Source organism: Clytia hemisphaerica, unplaced genomic scaffold, assembly GCF_902728285.1.
Source record: "Clytia hemisphaerica strain Z4C2 unplaced genomic scaffold, Clytia hemisphaerica genome assembly, whole genome shotgun sequence".
NCBI lineage: Eukaryota > Metazoa > Cnidaria > Hydrozoa > Leptothecata > Clytiidae > Clytia > Clytia hemisphaerica.
In genome coordinates, this window is record NW_027103334.1 from 2,422,454 (window position 1) to 2,441,771 (window position 19,318).

General features: G+C 36.1%; 1 protein-coding gene across 1 annotated transcript in view; it reads right to left on the minus strand.

The window, feature by feature from the left end:
- The window catches only part of LOC136817498 (uncharacterized), a 38,320-nt gene extending 22,946 nt beyond the window's left edge, over positions 1–15,374 (minus strand). The window contains exons 1-5 of the mRNA XM_067073820.1: positions 15,054–15,374; positions 10,827–11,071; positions 10,248–10,295; positions 9,519–9,932; positions 7,949–8,013 (exon numbers count right to left, since the gene is read on the minus strand). Of these exons, the coding sequence (XP_066929921.1) occupies positions 7,949–8,013; positions 9,519–9,932; positions 10,248–10,295; positions 10,827–11,071; positions 15,054–15,265 (984 nt within the window). The 5' untranslated portion in view covers positions 15,266–15,374. The remainder of the gene's footprint in view (positions 1–7,948; positions 8,014–9,518; positions 9,933–10,247; positions 10,296–10,826; positions 11,072–15,053) is intronic.
- Between the last annotated feature and the right edge of the window lie 3,944 nt (positions 15,375–19,318).

Sequence of the window (19,318 nt, forward strand, 5' to 3'; positions counted from 1 at the left end):
CCTTATTCTTTTCTCTCCCAAGTCCTGTGTCAGAGACTTTTTTTTACTATATAATAAAAAACAAAGACATTTTTATCTTCAATATAAAAAAGAACAAAGAAATTTTACGTTAAAATAGCTTCTTTTAATTGAAAACAAAGAAAAATTACACTGCAATGTTTTCTTTTTAAACACAAAAGAAAAAAAGGAGGTTTTCGAATGTTTATATTATGATGATTACCTCGGAATCGTATGTTTTGTCGTGCAATTAACGATTAATCACTCGTAACAAAGGAGAAAATACCGTAATTTGCACTCGTGTAAATTACTATTTTCTCCTTTGTTACTCGTGATTAATCGTTAATTGCACTCCAAACCATACGATTACTAGTACTAATCATGAATATCTGTCTAATAAAACAAAAACATAAAAATAAAAACAAATCGATCGAATCGAGCACATCAATTTCACGGTCACGGTCTACACGTTTTTCTTATAAGAACATCCAAAATTTTTGACGCCTTCGGATGTTCTTAGCTTTTTGAGTTTTAAGCGCACAAATGTTTTTAACATTTTCTTATTTTCCTCATTTTTTTTTGTATTTTTGTCCATTTGCCTAATAAATTGTCTGCTTTCGAGTCCTCAAAGCCTTAAAATGTTCTTAACTTGGTCTTAACATTTTGTCCATCGAAGCCTTATGTTCTTATATGGCGTGTTCTAAAAAAAAACGTGTAGTTATTGGTGGGTCATGCTTGGTTAATGGGCGCTTTAACTGATTTTGATTTTACTTTTTGGTGGGTGCTTGGTCCCATATCAGGGCCGGCGAAACTGGGGGGCCGGGGGAGCCATCCCCCCCCCCACTTTTTTGCTAAGAAAGGCCCGTCGGCGCCAACCATGGTGGCGCCTCCTTAGACACTTACTATTTGGCCCCTCCACTTTCAAAATTGATTCGCCGGCCCTGCATATTGCACACTAAAAGTTTTTTTTGAGTTTACCCTTGAAATATTTTTTGAGCCAAAATTTTCCGCTTTTCCGTTCTCCGTCTAAGCCGTAAACAATTTACACTAGGAAATATAACAGACTAAAGTACAGAAAAGACGGTTATTGAATGTTGTTTCGTTTGACACCTTTTTGTTTATAGCTTTTGTAAACGTGTGTAACTTCAAGTTTGACTCTCTGTTCTTTAACTTGTTTTCTTATTCTCAGCCTGAGTAGCTTCTTAATAATTCCTTATTTTTCGGGCAATTTTCAGCATCAAGTTCCTTATAAACGTGTTCCTTATACAAATAAACGTGTAGCCTTTCAAAATATATTTTATCAAGACAAATGAATCAGGAGTGTTTTCAATTTAAAAGAAAAGTTATCTTGAAAATTACAAATGGATCGTTCTAGCCAACCGTATCTTGCCTTTTATACCTATCGAGTACATATCTAAAAACTTTGAAAGGAAACGCCCTATTTCAATAATAACTTTTTGATGACAATTTGATCACTTAACACTTTAAGTGCCAATGTCGTATATATCAGACATGGGCTATGTTAGGAGGACGAAGCCCTCCTGTAATGCCCAGTTTGAGTTAGAAATCGTCATTTTTGGTCTAACTCGTAGGAATTGGATTGGACTTCAGAACTCGCAATATAGGGCTCCGTTTATCAATATCTCAAGAGGTTTTTTTTTAGGGGGCGGGGGGATATTTACTTTTATAGAAAAGAGGGAAAATTCAATAATGGAATAGGTACAGATTTATGATGGTGGGGTAAAGGACCCTCAACACTAAATATTTTCAAAAACCCTATCAAGAAATTCAAAATATTCGACAAAAGACAACTTCTAAGTGATAAGAAAATTATCTAAAAAAGCTTTCGAATCTTTTTTATCTGATCTATTGGCACCTTTTTAATACGTTACTTCTAAATTTTCCAAGTTTCTTTTAGACTTAAACTATGTAAGTCTGGCTCGGCAAAGTGAAAATAAAAACCTACTAAAAAAACAAAGAAAGAAAGTTCAAAATCAAACCATTTGATTGGCTCTTTTTTCAAATAAGACGACTCAAAAAGTCCAAACAAATACTACTATCAGATTGGAGTAAGTTTATGAGATATGGATAGATATAGTCTATATCAGTATAAAAGACAAGACTTAAACGTAGAGATCACATCCTCGGCATAAAGGTGTCAACAGCAAAGTACACTATAACTGCTAATAAGGCAAACTGGAATAAGATTGCATCAGAGAAAATGTCGATGGCAACAATCCTTCGCATCGCTATGACAGTGATGATAACAAAATACCATTTCGTTTCTACTGGCATGCCACCAGGCGGCTTCTTCCCACCACCAGGCGGCGATACAACAAAAACGACGTCAACTACAACAACCACAGATGCACCGCCCACCGTAAAAACCACCCTATCTTCCCCGATTAGATATAACGATACTGTCACAGGAATAGACCTGTTAGGAGGAGGAGGTCCTGGAGAAGATGATGGTGTACCAAATTGGGACAATGTTGGAGGAAATAGAGGGACGGCAACCGACGGTGAAATGACCAGATATGGCGGTGAAAACAACGCAAATGCCAAAGGCTATTCAAGTAGTGCCGCAGATATGAAGCTAGGGAACTTCCGATTCTATATTGGGTTGGTATCCAGCTGGTTTCTTGTGTCTGGTTTATTGAGCATGTGACGATAAACATCGGTGCCAGGCAAAAAAGGATTTGTCATGTTTACTTAAATAACTGTTAATTAGTTTAGCGTAATGTTTCAAAATAGAAAGCACTGACGGACTAATTGATGTGCTGACGTATTTGGTTTGCTGTCGTGAAAATAAGGACAAAGTGTTTTTTTGTTAAGGTTGTAAATAATTATAATCTTCTACAAAATAAATATAACAAAAATATTTAAAAAGTATACTTCCAATCCCTAGAACCCTATTAGGTAGGTTTCCTTCCCCTGTCACCCCTCCTCCCTTTCAAGCAGTTTTAAGGCTATATTTTCAAGCTTTCCAAAACTTTAAACTTGATTTAAGGCATTTTTATGTTAACCATAATTATGGGGGAACCGCAAAATCGTCAAATAACTGGGGGAAAGCAAAAAAGAGGGGGAAACCGAAAACATTTTAAATATAGTGAGGGGGAAACCGAAAACATTTTAAATATAGTGGGGGGTAAAATCGAGAAATTTGGATTTTTAGTTGGGGGAACCAACCCAGGAGGACACTAATGATCTCACTCCGAAAAGTCTGGAAGTCCTCCCCGTCAGGTGAGCTGGGCAATTTTCCAGTTAAATATTTTAGCACCTTTTTGGCATCCTCTCGGAATAAGGAATTTAAAACGCCTTAATGTCGAGTACTTAATACTTTTTCAAGAAAATGAAAGTGTGAAAAGTGAATAATAATAACATATATTTTACGTGGCATGCTTCAACAGCTTTTAGGCAGCTGAGAAATTGTTTCCACCAAGGGCCACAAAAATGATTACCTTATTACACGAATATTACTAGGCAAGTACGGGCCTTGAAATTAACACGCAAAAAGATTACCACGAATTTTATTTGCTTTTTCAAGGACACTACGGCTGGTTTTAATTAAGGGAGGTTTTTAATAACAAGAAAGTTTTCAATTCGTGTTAATAAAATGACTAGTAATAGTCGTGTTATAAGGTAGCTGGTTCTGCGTACGTGACACACGATGAAGAAACAGCAAGTGTTCGTCCCGAGCGTAGAACGAGGTGAGTGCTGCCACAAACCACAACCTCTACCAACTCACACCCTTGCATTGCAGTTATGTAGTCTTGGGTTCCGAATAAACGCCTCCTCCCCCGCTTGTTAATTTTTCGAAAATTTTCCAACGGCCCAGACCTTATCAAAACCCCCCGTTTCCTAATTTTTAAGAATTTTTTCAGTTGTCAAAAGGAAGTCCCTTATTTTGCTCTAAATAGCCTTATTTTACCCTATGTTAACCTTATTTTTGTGTTTCCACATGTACAATTTGTGAATTAAGTCCCCCGTCTATTAAAACTTTGAAAATTTTCCAATCCCCCCCCCCCCGTTTATTCGAACCCCCCCCCCCTTATTTCGAGCCTAAGAGTACTCAAAATTTATATTCGAATTGTTAGGAATTCCCCGTTAAAAATGAAAACACATTTCTACAAAACATAACTGCTATGAAAAACATCTCTATCTCAAAATCCAACAACGTTAGAGGGTATACCCTTAATATTTTTGTTGCTTTGTATCAAAATGGTAGGATAAGGTTTATTATGTCTCATTTTAAATGGCATTAAACATCATCAGAGGTTCTTTTCTGAATGAAAAATATGTTAGCATGTCAGCTTTAGATAATTAGCAAGTATCATTAGAGCTTAATTTAAATACTTAATTTTTCAAGTTATAAATTTTCTCGGACCTGGGTGGGGCCAGTGAATTAATGAGAACATAATAGCGTTGGTTAATTGACAATACCAAACAGACAAAAAGAAGTCTTATGAAAACTTCTAGTCTATTTCAAATTAGCTAACAGTGTTTTTTTCAAACCTCAATAACTTTTGATAGAATTTGAATTAAGTAGTGATTTTGTGCTCGTTGAAAAGACAAACAGGAGTGGGATATATTGTTATAAAGAAAAAACTCAAAAAAGATCGGAAAATGAAGATTGAAAATCCGGGGGGGGCACTTGATTTCGAAACGACGGTATGTGCCGCGCAAAATCTGCTTTTCAAAATCTTTACCCAACCCTTATAGTGCACTATATTTCTCAGCTGTAAATCTGCGTGAAAGAAGAAGCTTGGGAAATTTTCTGTTTCAAAGAAAAACTGAGAAAATTATTTTTGTCAGCTGACAATAAAAACTTTTTCAAACAAACGAGAAGTAAAAACCTTACTTTTTATCAATTATTCTGAATTTGTTTTAAAATTCTACCCTTGTAGTGGGCTTTTCCAGAAAAAACCGTGCACCCTATTGAGGAGGTCCAACCTTTTGTGACATACCGCCTTGGAATTCCAGGCAATTTTAGGATCATACCCCACTGGAATTCCGAATTTTTACAAATTTTCAATCATTACCCCCTTGGAATTCCGCTTATTTTTGACGGATTTTCGTCTACCCTTATGGAATTCCACTGCATTTCAAACCTTACCCCCTTGGAAAGGAAATGGACCTCCTGAACAGGGGGTGCACGATTTTTTTTCTGGAAAAGCCCAGTGCAAACTCACAGAAACACACCCTTACAGTGCATTTTGGGATACTGAAAAACCCCACCCTTTAAGCGCAGCACATGACGTAGGCCAGATCATATGAGTGCCCCCCCCCCCCCGGGTTGAAAATGAGTTTTTTAAGCTGTATTTTTTGGTTGAATTTATTTTTTTTGAGTCTTTTTTCGTATTTATGACGTTCTAAGATTGAAGAGTTTCTGATACAAAAATGAAGATCATAGCATTATTCTACAAGAAGCTGATTTTCTTCTTCATTTTTCATCTTCGTTTTTCCATTTTTTAATCTTTTTTCTTTTTTGCTAATACTCCACTCCGGATTATCTTTCTAACGAGCACGAAACCGCTTACTAATTCAAATTCTTTCGAAAGTTATCAAGGTTTCAAAAAACACTGCGAGCTAATTTGAAATAGACTTTTAAATGGATGCTATTTTTTATGATATATCAATAATCTAAACAGTGCTAATAGTGACTGATACTAATCAAAAAGAGTCTCATAAAGTATTATATCAAAAGGGCAATGATGTCATTCGAAACTCACAGTAGGCAAATATCAAGTTCTTACTTAATGTAAGTTCAGACTATGCTTTTATCCTGAGATAGTAAATAAAAGCCTTAAAAGCCCCTAAAACAACATTAAGATTTGACCATTCGATAAATTGAGTGCTTAAATAGTATAAAGAGATGGTCAGAATCTACAATGATCAGGAAGACAGAACGAGTTGTGACCATCAAAAAGACCTTCATAATCATGAACAAATAACTCAGTTTGCGACAGATGAAGTTTTTCCAAAATAAACATCATTGAAGATGATACTGATGAAGATTCTGGCTCTGACTCTTTTAGTTTCTTCCATGAAACACCAATACACCTTTGCTGGAATGCCCCCTGGCGGTTTTCCACTGTTTACAGATGCACCAACTACAACAACAACAACTAAAATTTCAGATGGAGGATTGACTAAAGGTGGTGGTGGAGGGTTCCCATTCAATCCAAACCCACTAGATGTTACAAATGCACCATCCACAACAGAACCTACCGAATCGCCAGCTACAACAACTTCAAATCCAGATGGAGGATCGCTTGAGTATGTTGGCTTCGGTAGGGAATCACCAGATGTTGTTGAAGCCTCCGGCAGAGGAATCCCACCATTCCCAATTCTACCGGATACAACAACAACAACCACCACAAGTCAGATGACAAGCGATGGGGAAAAAAATAGCGAGGTTACCGTGGCACAATACAAAAACGCGGCAGATGGTATTAATTCAAATTACGGTTTAAAACACCTCATGATGATAGTGACAGCAATTGTTGCGTGCATTGTGTTTTGATAAAACTTAATTATTTGAGTTTATACGTTTTCATATTAATTGAATGCTTGTAACTTTTAAATCATAACAAGAAGCCGGAGCGGCGTGAAGGTCCAGCTGACGTGGCAATAACCGAATGTCGTTCGTACCGGGTTACTTAAGTGACGCAAAAAAATTTCCTTCCCATCCTCCACTCTGAGCTTCTATTCTTTGACACTTTCTTTGTATTGCTAAGTTTTGAAAGTTTTTGATGCATTTCCCGAAATTTCGAAACTTTTGCCGCTGATGGGATTCGAACCCACTATATACAAAGCACCTTAACCATTCGGCCATCGAGTCACGACTGCATTAAGGAGTTCAAAGTTGCTTATAAACATGGTATTTACTCCAAACTCTACCCGGGGGCTAAACCCCTAACCAGGGGTCCCATCCCCAACCCTAGCCCTAACCCTACCTGACCCTACCTGAAACAACCCTTTTATCTAACCAGGAAATTTGACTCTACTACCAATTCAATCCAAAACATAGGTCAAACATCGCGCGGGTACGCGGGGCAAAAGTTCTAGATCGTTGGTTTAGCCTCGACTTGTTAATTTATTGCGCGCACAGGCCCCGACAAAGACACAATCTTTTCGATCAGTTGCTTTTTAAAGATCCATTCTGCTGCACGCTGGACCAATTATGAGTCAGTTTAATATTCGAAAAACTGTGTTTCTTTTCTTAGCCCTACTCCACTCACGATACTCTTTCTTAATCTTTGGACTGTTACTATGAGTTTATTTCGAGAACAAACACACAAATAGAACGAGATTGAATGTCGAACTAATCGAGACAAGTCAAAAAGCTATTTTCGAAGGATTAATAGATTCCTCGAATAGCAAAATTCTGGGTACCAATAATCAACTGGCCCCACTATTGGTTAGATAACAATTAACGTATTGCTTGCCAAAGCATTTTTACACGTGATTTTCGTTTTCCCGAAGTGCAAGAGAATAAAATTTGAAAATACGTCTTGTAAATTCTGCCTTCTCCATGTAAAAAGCGTGCCTGCTTTGTATATATCATATAAACAATATTTTTAACTTATTCCAAAATGAATTATATTGGGCTTTTCCAGAAAAAGATTTTACCCCCATTGTTGAGGATATTAATTTTTCGAAGTATCGAACCCCCTGGATATCCTACTTTATTAGCAAAGACCCCCTGGATATCCACTCTTACAAATATGCTCAATCCCCTGGATCTCTTATAAAGATGCTTACCCCTGGATATCGTATTTTTTACTTTTTACTTACCCCCTGGGTATCCGCTCCCTTGTAGATATTTAACCCCCTTGATATCCACTTTTGAGCAAAAATCGTTTACCCCCTGAACCCCTCCGATATCCTCAACAGGGGGCACGGACTATTTCTGGAAAAGCCCATTATAAGAGCGGTTATCTCCTACCTTTAAATTCAGTTTTGTATGTTTTTCTCCTGTCTGATACTCTTCGCGCAAAAGAATGCCATCATCTAAAACACAAGAAAGAAATATTTTGTTTGTTCTAGCCCAAAGCCAAGTCGATCCTAGGGTTGGTGTAGGGTTTTCAAGGTCAATCAATACACTCTTCTCGAAACACATAAAATCATTTCGGGCCTAGTTTTAGGCTAAGAAAAAGAATAAATTCATTTTACTATCATTGGCAGTTTATATGGGTGAATTGCGCCAAATCTGTACCGTGGTTTCGTAAACAAAGCAAACTGTATTCAAAGTACCATAGAAGTGAATGTGTTAGGTATTAGAGCTTAAGTTTTTGTGGATTTGGTACTGTGGCAGAAAGTATCAGTCAGAGCTAAAAGTCACTTTTTGATATTTTATTTTGTCTTTGAAATAATATTAGCTCAAATCTGTGATGGACGGGACGTCCCGTCCGTCACGCATATGCCTATCTTCCTTCAACACAATTTTAAATTTGGCCTTCTAAATTCTTGTCAATTTTATGTAAAAGTGTTACTCTATAATGGAAGTATATGATTTGAAAGTTACAAGCATTTTTCTTGAACCAAACTTGAGTTATAACTGAAAACATGTGACAGATAGGACACAATTTTGTTGTTTTCAAAGCAAAGTTTAGTGTTTAAAGCTTCTTAGAGGAAACATTAATCAAAATTGTTACAGTTTTCTCCACTATTTGGACACATCTTGATAGGAGAATACTCAAAATACAAAAATAAATTCTCAGAACATACAGTTCTTGAATAAATAAGCATCTTGTGCCGAATTCACCTTTGAAAACAACAAAATTATGTATGTCCCGTCCGTCACACATTTTCAGTTATAACAAAAATTTGTGTGAATGCATATGCGTGACAGATGGGACGACCTGTCTCTCAAAGATTTCTGCTAATATTTCAAAGACAAAACAAAGTATCAAAAAATGACTTAGTCCTGACTGATACCTTCTGTCGCAGTACCAGATCCACAAAAACTCAAGTTCTAATACCTAACACATCTACTTCTATGGCAATTTGAAGACAGTCTTGTCTTGTTTTCAAAACCACGGTACAGATTTGGTGCAACTCACCCATGCTTCCCAAATTTTGTCACGAAAATAAAAACATTCAAAAAAGCTGATTAAAGTCAAGTATCTCTTGGAAACAACACTTTGAAACGACGCCTTTTGTATGAAGGGTGTACCCCTCTCCAGGTCTTTGGAAACTAAAAATCATATCGAATGAAAGTTGTAAAGGAATTTTTATGATTATTCGTTCATTTCAAAGTCCACCCTAGGGAGGGGGTCATTTCTCAAGGGTAAGTGGATCAATCCAGGGAGAAAGAGTGGCGCCCTCCCCAACCTTCGGGTAGATAGCTATCAAAAGAGGAGCCTTCGGGTCGCCTCCGACTGCGGTCGTAGACTTACTACTTACTAGGGAGGGGTCATTTCTCTAAAAGAATTGACTTTCCCTGGCTCAGTGCCTTCTCCCATGAGACCAGCTGTTACATCAGATATACTATTGAGATGAAAATGTTGAGTTACCTGTATTACAGTCAATGGAATGACGTCTTTGTTCTTTGCTGATCAAATCTTGAATTACATCTTCCCTCATACGTTCATAAACATTATTCCATTGTTCACTGGTCTTGGCGTTTGCTGCACATTCCATTAATGTCTCTTTGGCCAGATTCTCCGGCACGTTACGATTATATGAACCTTTGCGCTCTGTACTAAACTGATGTAATACTTTATGCAATTCAACTATTTTTGAGAGTGGTATGATTTTCTTCCGGGAGCTTCTCTTAAGGTTCATCGACATCGAGGCTGAGGGATTGAAGGACAAATCTTCTTGGGAACAAAATTCATCGATTTCATCAGGGTCCGGAGATAGTGTTTTAGTTGATTCAGCTAACTGTGCTTCTCTTATTTCTCTACGCATATTCTCATCTTCAATTTCTGTAAAATGAAAAGGAACCTGAAGATGTCAGAGATTTTTAAGAAATGCAGATATCATCCAATTTTAAGTCAATGAGAGGGTGGGTAAAGTGATTCAAGCTGCATTAACATGGCCCTACTTAATTTAACCCTACTTGAATTTCTAATTAAAACCTTTTTGTGAATCAACTAAATGGCCCATTCTTTCTAGAATACGAGCGGAAAAAAACGAAAAAATGTTTCTTGTAAAACATTACCAACTACATTCTACGATAACTTGACTTAAGGTCGAAGCAAACACAAGAAAGACAAGGAAATTGGATAGTACTACATTACCTAAGAGAACATTCCTCCATGGTCTACGCTCAGCAGTTGGTATGATACCTAAAAGATGTAGAAATATTTTATTACAAGATGAGTGCAAATAGTTGGAGTTATTTCACAGTTTTTATGTCTACTATTCAACTTTGGATATTTAGAAAGTTGTAAAGTAACTTAACATAAAAAGTGGTGGTCGAAGCTTACGGAGAATGGCTGAAATAGCAAGGCAAGAATAAATTGAGTTTTGCTTAAGATCATTCAAGGTATTATGTAGACTAAAATAATTACACAATCCATAACCTAATTATACCGGGTGTTTCAAAAAAGTGTAAAAATTTGAATTAAGATTGTGAAAAAACTAAAATCATTATAGATCACACTTTTTCGAAAGATAATTTTTTCGAATTTTCTTCATAATTTTAAAACAGGTGAAACAAATTTAAAGTACCTATGATAGCTCAAAATTTAAGTATTAAGACTTTCTTCTTTCCAATAGTGAAAAGTTTAGATTTATAACAGTTTTAGTTTTCTCACAACCTCACTTTAAACTTCTACACTTTTTTCTGAATCACCCGGTACCAAATTTTACCATACTTTCATGGTCAATATCAATGATATTGATTCCCTCTTGCGGGACAGTGGTCTTCAGACCTCCCTCCTTGTCAACCGACCCATAGGTTTCAACACTTGTATATTTTGAACAAGAATGGCCAATCCAACCAATTGATTTATATGAATAAGGGATATTCTCAACCACTGGGTATGAGAAATCAGGATAAACAACTTCTGGTTGTGGTTTTGGATTCTGAATGTGGTTCAACTTAAAGTTCCATTGTGTACTGAAAAAAGGAAAACATTTCATGTTTTTAAATTTGGATAAAATAAAAGTTAAAACAGCAACCTGCAACTTCTAATAATACCATGTGATATTTAAGTTAAGATAAGATTCTATTTTTATAAAAAAATTTAAAACTTTTAAGACTAATCAAACTTTTTGTTTAAGCGTTTAGAAAATGAGCTATGACTATGTGTAATTATCAGAAGTAGCCTGGAAAATTGTTGACAAAAAACTGTTTGTTAAATCTGATCTTTCTAATTTCTATGATAGCCATGGCTTCAGTAACAGGAAGCCAGGTGTTTGTCAGGAGATACTAGCAGTTTAGATTTTTTGAATATTTTTCAGACTTTTCGTAATTTTTCAAAAAAATAATAGGCCAGCGTCCAAGGTTCAGAAAAGGCCTTAAAAATGGTTTTCGTAGGGCACCCCTTAGATCAGGGCAAATCTTTGATATTATGCTCCTAATAGGGTGTAGAATTGACAAAAAAAATTTGCCCTTCGAATCTCCTGCAGTTTTCGAGTGAATCGATTTTTAGTTAATCGATAGAACTTATCAAGGGTCCCCCCTTTACTAACGGTTTTTTCGAAGTCTGAAAATCAAATATCTGATGCTACCAACTGATTCAGCTTGAAAAGTAGATGAAGAAAATGGGGTTATTTTTTAAGTTTCGACCACCTGGTGCCGAGAAACGGCATTTTTAAGGCTAAAAATCGACGTTTTGGGCGTTTTCCGATGACGTCAGCATTTTCCTAGAGGCATTTTCAGAAAAAATCATTCCCACGGCTGGATAGCCCTGAATTAGTAGTATCCAAAAATGGTATGGTTTGTTAACTTTCGATGTCAAAATCTCGAGATATTTTGGTTTAAATATTGAAAATGATCGATATTTTTTGCTGAGTCAGCAGTTTTTCAGCATATTTATCCACCTTAAAAATGAATTATCTCGAGATTTAGACATAGAAAGTTAACAAACCATACCATTTTTGGATACTACTAATTCAGGGCTATCCAGCCGTGGGAGTGATTTTTTCTGAAAATGCTTCTAGGAAAATGCTGACGTCATCGAAAAACGCCCAAAACGTCGATTTTTCGCCTTAAAAATGCCGTTTCTCGGCACCAGGTGGTCGAAACTTAAAAAATAACCCCATTTTCTTCATCTACTTTTCAAGCTGAATCAGTTGAGTAGCATCAGATATTTGATTTTCAGACTTCGAAAAAACCGTTAGTAAAGGGGGGACCCTTGATAAGTTCTATCGATTAACTAAAAATCGATTCACTCGAAAACTGCAGGAGATTCGAAAGGCAAATTTTTTTTGTCAATTCTACACCCTATTAGGAGCATAATATCAAAATTTTGCCCTGATCTAAGGGGTGCCCTACGAAGTGACACAATTCACTACCTCGGCCGCTGGTCTATAAAAAATGTTATCATTTGAAGAAAATTTCCTTGATTTGATTATTTATGCATTCTATCAATTGTCTTAATGTTTGCTCAATTAATAAAGTAGCATTGTTTAAAAATCTTTAAAGGTATCAATTACAATTTGTACAAAACATTTTATGCTGCAAAAATCAGCATTTTTGAGAAAAATGGTCCCGATAAGACAAAATTTGTCTTGAGAAGGAAGACCTTCTTTTTTTGCAAAAGTTCCAGAAATGAAAATCAAGGGATAATGATAATTGAATACTATCCACTATTGCAAGAACTCTCGAAACAAAACATCTAACAAGATTACTATAATGTCAAGATGTCATCTACTGTGATCAAAAAAGTGTGAGTTGTAAAAATAATTACCTCTATTATTCTGAATCTGTTGCTCGTGTTTAAAACGTTAACAATTTTGTAACAAAAAATTATGTTTTGTATAAGAAGCAATTACATATTGTTATTTGTTCAATTGGTTCAGTTATCAAAGCTCTCAGTTTAGTTGACACTTTGGTCACGTGTGTTTGGTTTGGGAACGCGAAATGCGAACGCGAACTACCGATGTCTAAAATTTTCAATATATCTCCAGAACTAATAGATTTTTTGAAATTCTGTGAAAAGGTCCTTAAGTTCCTGAATAGTTTTACTATGTTCTGTGAAAAAATCATAACCATCAGTGAAATACTCGTTCATCTATTTGCCGCCATCTTGTTTTAGAATGAGAATTATTTTCGGTTCCAGTTCCCACGGTCTTTTTTTCATCCAATCAGATCGCGCGATTTCACTTTTGCTTTCTCTAGTCCAATAAGACTGCTGGATTTGAGTCATGTGACATCTCTATTGAAAAACCTGCGCGGAATAAAATAGAAATACAGGGGGTCACACTACTGGCTACAGGAACTGAAAGCAAACAATTAAGGCCAATATTTTTGTTTTTTCTGAAGGACAAAAGGTATAGGAAGCTTTACTGAAGGAGGGATAAGGCTGGAACTATCTATTTAAAAGATATGGACAAAAAAGGCACTTTTTTGGGTGATAATTAAGATTTTACTTAGAAACTTTAATTCTCTTACCCCCGCCTCGGGCCCCCCTGATATCACAAGTGTTACGCGTAAGCCAAATCCCGTATTACAAACAACCTCTAAATTGCCGAGTACAGGAGAGAAAAAATCTAAATTCAAAATGGCGGCCAAGCCCATGATGATAACTATCAAAAATCTTCGTTTTTCAATCAGCTATTGCAGCTCAATAAATCAATGAAATAATTTGAAATAAAAAGTAAACAAACCTTGAACCTTTCATGAATCCAAATAAATAAAAGTATTCATCTAAAGTGAAGATTACATTTCAAAATAAAACGATTTCCAAACCAAAAGTCAGTGTCTGCCAACTAAAAATTTCTCTGCGGGGTCACTGGCAAGGAGTTACGACTTCAGACTTTAGATTCCAAATCTTGTATAGGCTGCAACTACACTGCCAAATGATCTGTATTACAAATACTTCCAAATGGGTCCATAAGTTAAGAAAATGAAATTATCATCTAGCACGGGGGTTTTGTTTTTAAAAACAAACTTCAAAATAAAATTGTTAATGAACTTGTTACTTAAAATTTCACTTACTTTACATATAATTTATTTATGATATAACACCCCTTTCTTAAATAAATGGCCTCTTAAAGTCTTTTATGTTTGCTGCAAGAAGGGAGAAAAATTTAATTTGACCCCCGGTTTCTTCTCTCTTTTTCTAGCTATTTCCCGCGTGTTAGTGTAGACACAACTTTAATCCGGGGAAATGAAGCGTTTTCAATGGTCTCAAATCACGGATGGTCACGTGACCAGAATTTTTATGCAGGGAAATGCCGTGGCGGCAATGTTTTGCTTTAGTGAGATTGACCATTTTGTTGTTTTGATTTAAGCGGGTGAAATTTCTGTACAAACCAAAATATGGCTTCGTTGGAATACCAGTTGAAACACTTGTGATATGGGCAAGGGAACCATGTTGGCCACCCTTACTGAAAATTTCAGATCAAAACAAAGAAGGAATTAATTCCTGTAACTCGATGAAAATTGGAAAAAGCTGGTTTTTGACTGTTTCTGATCCTAAAGTGCTATTTTTTGGTAAAAGCTATGCAATTTATGTTTGGATTTCTAGAAAGCTTACCCATTCATTGTAAATATATTTTTTATTTGAAAGTAATCTCTTCATGGAATAAAAAGATATGGCCAGGCCCAAGTGATTGTTTGGTTGGTGTGTCCTAGTCCTAGAAGCTCTAAAAAGAGGGTCGGTCAGTTGTTTGGTAGTTAAAATTGGAACCTTTTTCTAAATTTTCCTACCAAAGACATTAATCTTTGAAATCCTCCATTCTTCGACACATGCGTTTGGTTTGCGAACGCAAATATTTGCGAAGAAAAAAAAACCTTGAGCACGAAAAGTGCTTTTTTAAGAGTGTGATGAGTGGTGAGAGTGTATATATAATAAAAAGGCGTAAAAAGAATGACAAAACAATTGTTAATGCAAGCTCTTTGTCATCCCTTGTTTGTAAAAGAATTAACTTACTTTGGTGAATACTTTGGATAGAATGGCTCTGGTCCAAGAGGCTTCAAGAGATTCTTGTCTCCATCTTCAAAAATATCGAAATTCTGAGGATTTTTGTCATGAATATAATTGTTGTTGTAACTATCTCTGTTTACTTTCGGTAGCTTTTCATGTTTTCTCGGATGATTCTTTTCTTTGGAAGGAAGTGGCCTTCGAAGCAAAGTATTATTCATCTCTGTTACTTGATTAAATAAAATCAAAGGTAATCAACGTAACTTTGCTTTTTAAAATTTTTGACTTTTTCAGCCGCCATCTTATGTTTACAAAATTACCATGCGTGACCGTAATGTAGATAGAGCTTTAAAATAAAATTAAGACCCATTCTACATGTTATCGCTCACCCTCAATTCTATTCTCACGCGCGAGCCATTAAACGTTTAAAACGATTCTGCGAGGTAAAGAGGCTAGTGCCATAAAACTGGAGGAATCGTTATATCCATGCCGTTATATCCCCCGTCAACGCTTCAAACAGTTTATCAATAGCGTAAGAGGGTCAGATAAGCCCTGGGTTCAAGGGTGAAAGCCGCTTTATATATATAACCCCTCAACATCCTCACCCTCCTCAAAGGGCTATTATATATATGATAAGCTCAGTGTCATTGAGTGTCTCAACCTAATCTCCGAGCAGATTCTGATTATCCCACGCTAGCTTGATTAAATTATCGGTATATCACAAAGCCTAGACGGCTTCTTTGCTGGTATTAGAACTCCAGCAGCGACACACGTCGTCCACGTCAGCTGTCCCCCTCTAGACTGAATCGCAGACCTCTAGGGGAGGAGAAAAACCGTAGGAGGACGAATCCATTACTGGACGTCAGCAGCCTACCTACCCCAAGCTACTAGTAAAGTGGATTTGGCGGTAACTTGGTACGTGCACGTGCACGGCGCACGGGAAAAAAGAGTGGGATTTATAACAGGTTTCAAATTCAATAGCGTTGATATGATTGCAAGCTTTAGATAGGTGAATACACCCCCTTTTCACAGACCCGGTAGTGGAAATTCGAATTCCATTATTTTCAAGTCAGAAAATTCAGTGGGGATGGTAAAAATTACAGCGGGAATACTATTATATGCAGTGAGAATTTGTTTATTTGATCATTTTCCACTGGGGACGATAATAGTTTGGCAAAGGGGAGGTCCCACCAGGTCTTTCAGAAGAGAATGTATGAATTGGTTTTGTTAAACTTACTGTTTTATTAAAGTTCCTTACTCCTGCTGACTTACTGGAAGAGAAGATAAGAGGAGCGACGGTGAAGATAATGAAAATAGCGAAAAGATGTAATTTTACAGACTTTCTCTCATCTTTCAACACATTATCACACATAATTCTACAGAGTACGTAGATGGTGTAAATTTAAAATTTCTACAGATGTCTGTAGATTTACGGGTAGAATTATAATTCTACAAAATATGTAAATTCATATTTCTACAGACATCTGTAGAATTACGGCAAATTAGTAGATTGCTACACAACAGAGTCTATATTGTATAGAAGGGTATAAAGGGTAGAATTATTATTCTACAAAATATGTAGATTTCATATTTCTACAGACATCTGTAGAATTACGGCAAATAAGTAGATTGCTACACAACAGAGTCTATATTGTATACACCACAATGAGTAATTTAGCGCTGACAAGTAAGGGTGAAGAATACAATGGGGTGGAGTCACTTATCGGTCGGGGCTTTGGATGGCGTAATACCAGATAAATAGCTATCTAGACAGTTAGCCTAACTCGTCAGTTAGACTGTTTACTCGTCACTACAAAAGTTGGGGTGGAGTCACTTATCGGTCGGGGCTGTGGATGGCGTAATACCAGATAAATAGCTATCTAGACAGTTAGCCTAACTCGTCAGTTAGACTGTTTACTCGTCACTACAAAAGTTCCTGGGTCAGGGGTTTGGAGCTCGAGTCTCGAGCGCGCACAAAGCGAAATCATTCTAGAATATCTACATAATCAGTTGAATTCTATATTCTACATTATATGTCGATATTAAAGAGTGCCGTAATTCTACAGACATCCGTAGAATTAAGAAAATTTATACATCTACTTATTTTGTAGATTTTCTTGTGAGACTGGCCTGCATCTTTGTAAACACTACAAATCGTCACAATAGACATGTCTTCATTTTCACGATATCTTTAAACAAAATCTTCAAAAACAGCGATGTTCATATGTTTTAGTTTATCCAGCAAACTAATAAGATGTTACCAAAATTAAAGATTTAAAGCCAATAAAGAAGAGACGACTATATATGAAAATTTTCATCTCATTTCTGAACTTTGAGTTAAAAGGTTTTCAATTTCGACAAGTAGGTGGCTCCAAAAAAACACATTTCCTCTTTCTTTGTTTTCTATTTCTAGCATTATTCAATTTTCTTCATCTTCAATATTCTTCATCTCTTGAGATCTTTATGTGTTGTAACGACATAATTTTATTTCATCAGTATTTGAAGTTTGAAGTTGAAGTTGTTTTTTGGGAAAGCATATCTTTATAAAAAGTAAAAACGATTTTGAGTATTTGTGGGATGACGAGACAATATTAACAATTTCATGATGTTTTTCGCGTTTCTGTTTTGGTCAAATCTACAACAGTTCGTTATAAAATTTTTGTGTTAGATAATTCGCAAAAGTTCGTGCGATTTTTTCGCATTAAATTTTGAGATTTTCTACCTTGCTAAAGTTTCTGCTCGTGAAAGGCTAATCGTAAGTAAATGTAGCGAGTATCTACCTCGCCAAAAGCTTGGATTTTTTTTTCTACTTCTTAGTGAATTTGTAATTATGATAAATTGTGTGGTCATGGCTCTTGTACTGCGGGTTCCGCGTGTCACTGCAATTCATCACTTGGCAAGTGTCAACAGGGGGATTGAGTACCACACTACTCACTGTGGGTAGTTATTCTAGGCATTGTAACGTGCTGCGCGACGAACGCTTCTGACGTCAAAAATAAGAAGTAAAGGCACTTCCAATACGGATATTTTGAGCCCAACGACCTGCGCTTCAAACATTAAAAAAAGTCACAAAGTAGAATATACGTTACTGCGTTGCTAATGTGAACGGAATTCTGGAAATCTAATGATGAACGTTAGTCGAAAGCTAACTTGGCGATAGATTGCCATATATGGTGGGTTCTTAGGCAATTAATGGTATAGGGTTGGAAAATCAGAAAATCAAATTTTAGTCCCATTAAAGGGTCGGAAAAATAAGAAAATTTCAGCTTTTTGCCCCTTGAAAGATCGAACTTTGGTCAAATTTGTCCCAATAAGGGTCGTAAAATCCACAAGATTTTCCTTTTTTTCCTCCTTTTTAGTCCCGCTAAGGGTCTGAGGATCGAAAGTTGGGCAGTACACCCCAGTTAGCTCGCAACCCTAGTACCCCCTAGGATAGAGTATTAACGAGAGAAATAGAATATAATAGAATAAATCACACGAACCATAGAAGTAATAAATCCCCGGCTTTATTATTTTTATGACCGGACATAGATGAGAAAATAAATTGATGGTCGGCTGTATAGCAAACTTACTAATTAGAGTTTGAAAAGAACATTTTAATCAGCTTTAATCAGTTGTTGATGATCAGATGTTGTCATCCAATTAGTTTCATTAGCAACGTTTATTGACTATGAGAGTTAAAGTGAAAAAAGATTTGTTCAGGGAAATTACTAAATGGGATAAGTGTGTTTGGTTGCGAGAGAGGAATCACAAGTTCTAAAACTGATAAACAACAGACGAATTATCTAGTGTTGGTTTTCAGGATTAGGAGCTGTTTATACGACATTATATAAAAGGTTTGGCTTTTTACTGAAACTTTGTTGATTCACTTTAAGTCAGTTGGAGAAAAAAAATTGTGTTGGTATTATGGAGGCCCCCAGCGGTTCGTGATGGCGTGATTGGCGTTTTTTCAAGTTCGTGATTTCGTGATTTAAAATTTTAAAGTGATCAACGTGGATCGTGATAGAAATGAAATTTAACTCGTAATAACGTGATTTGGAAATTTTTCTTGCGTGATTGTGTGATTTGAAAGTTGACTGGGGGCCTCATTATGGTTGATAATAAAAAAACACTAAGAACAGTTGAAACTTATTACTGCTTGAAGTTATCTCGCGAATTATTGAGTTTCAAAGCCTTTCAAACCAGAACGGTATAAAAAAATCATGATATTCATGACGTAATTTCTACGGAAAGATCCCAGTTTTTGCCAGTAGTGGTAAATATTATACAACTTT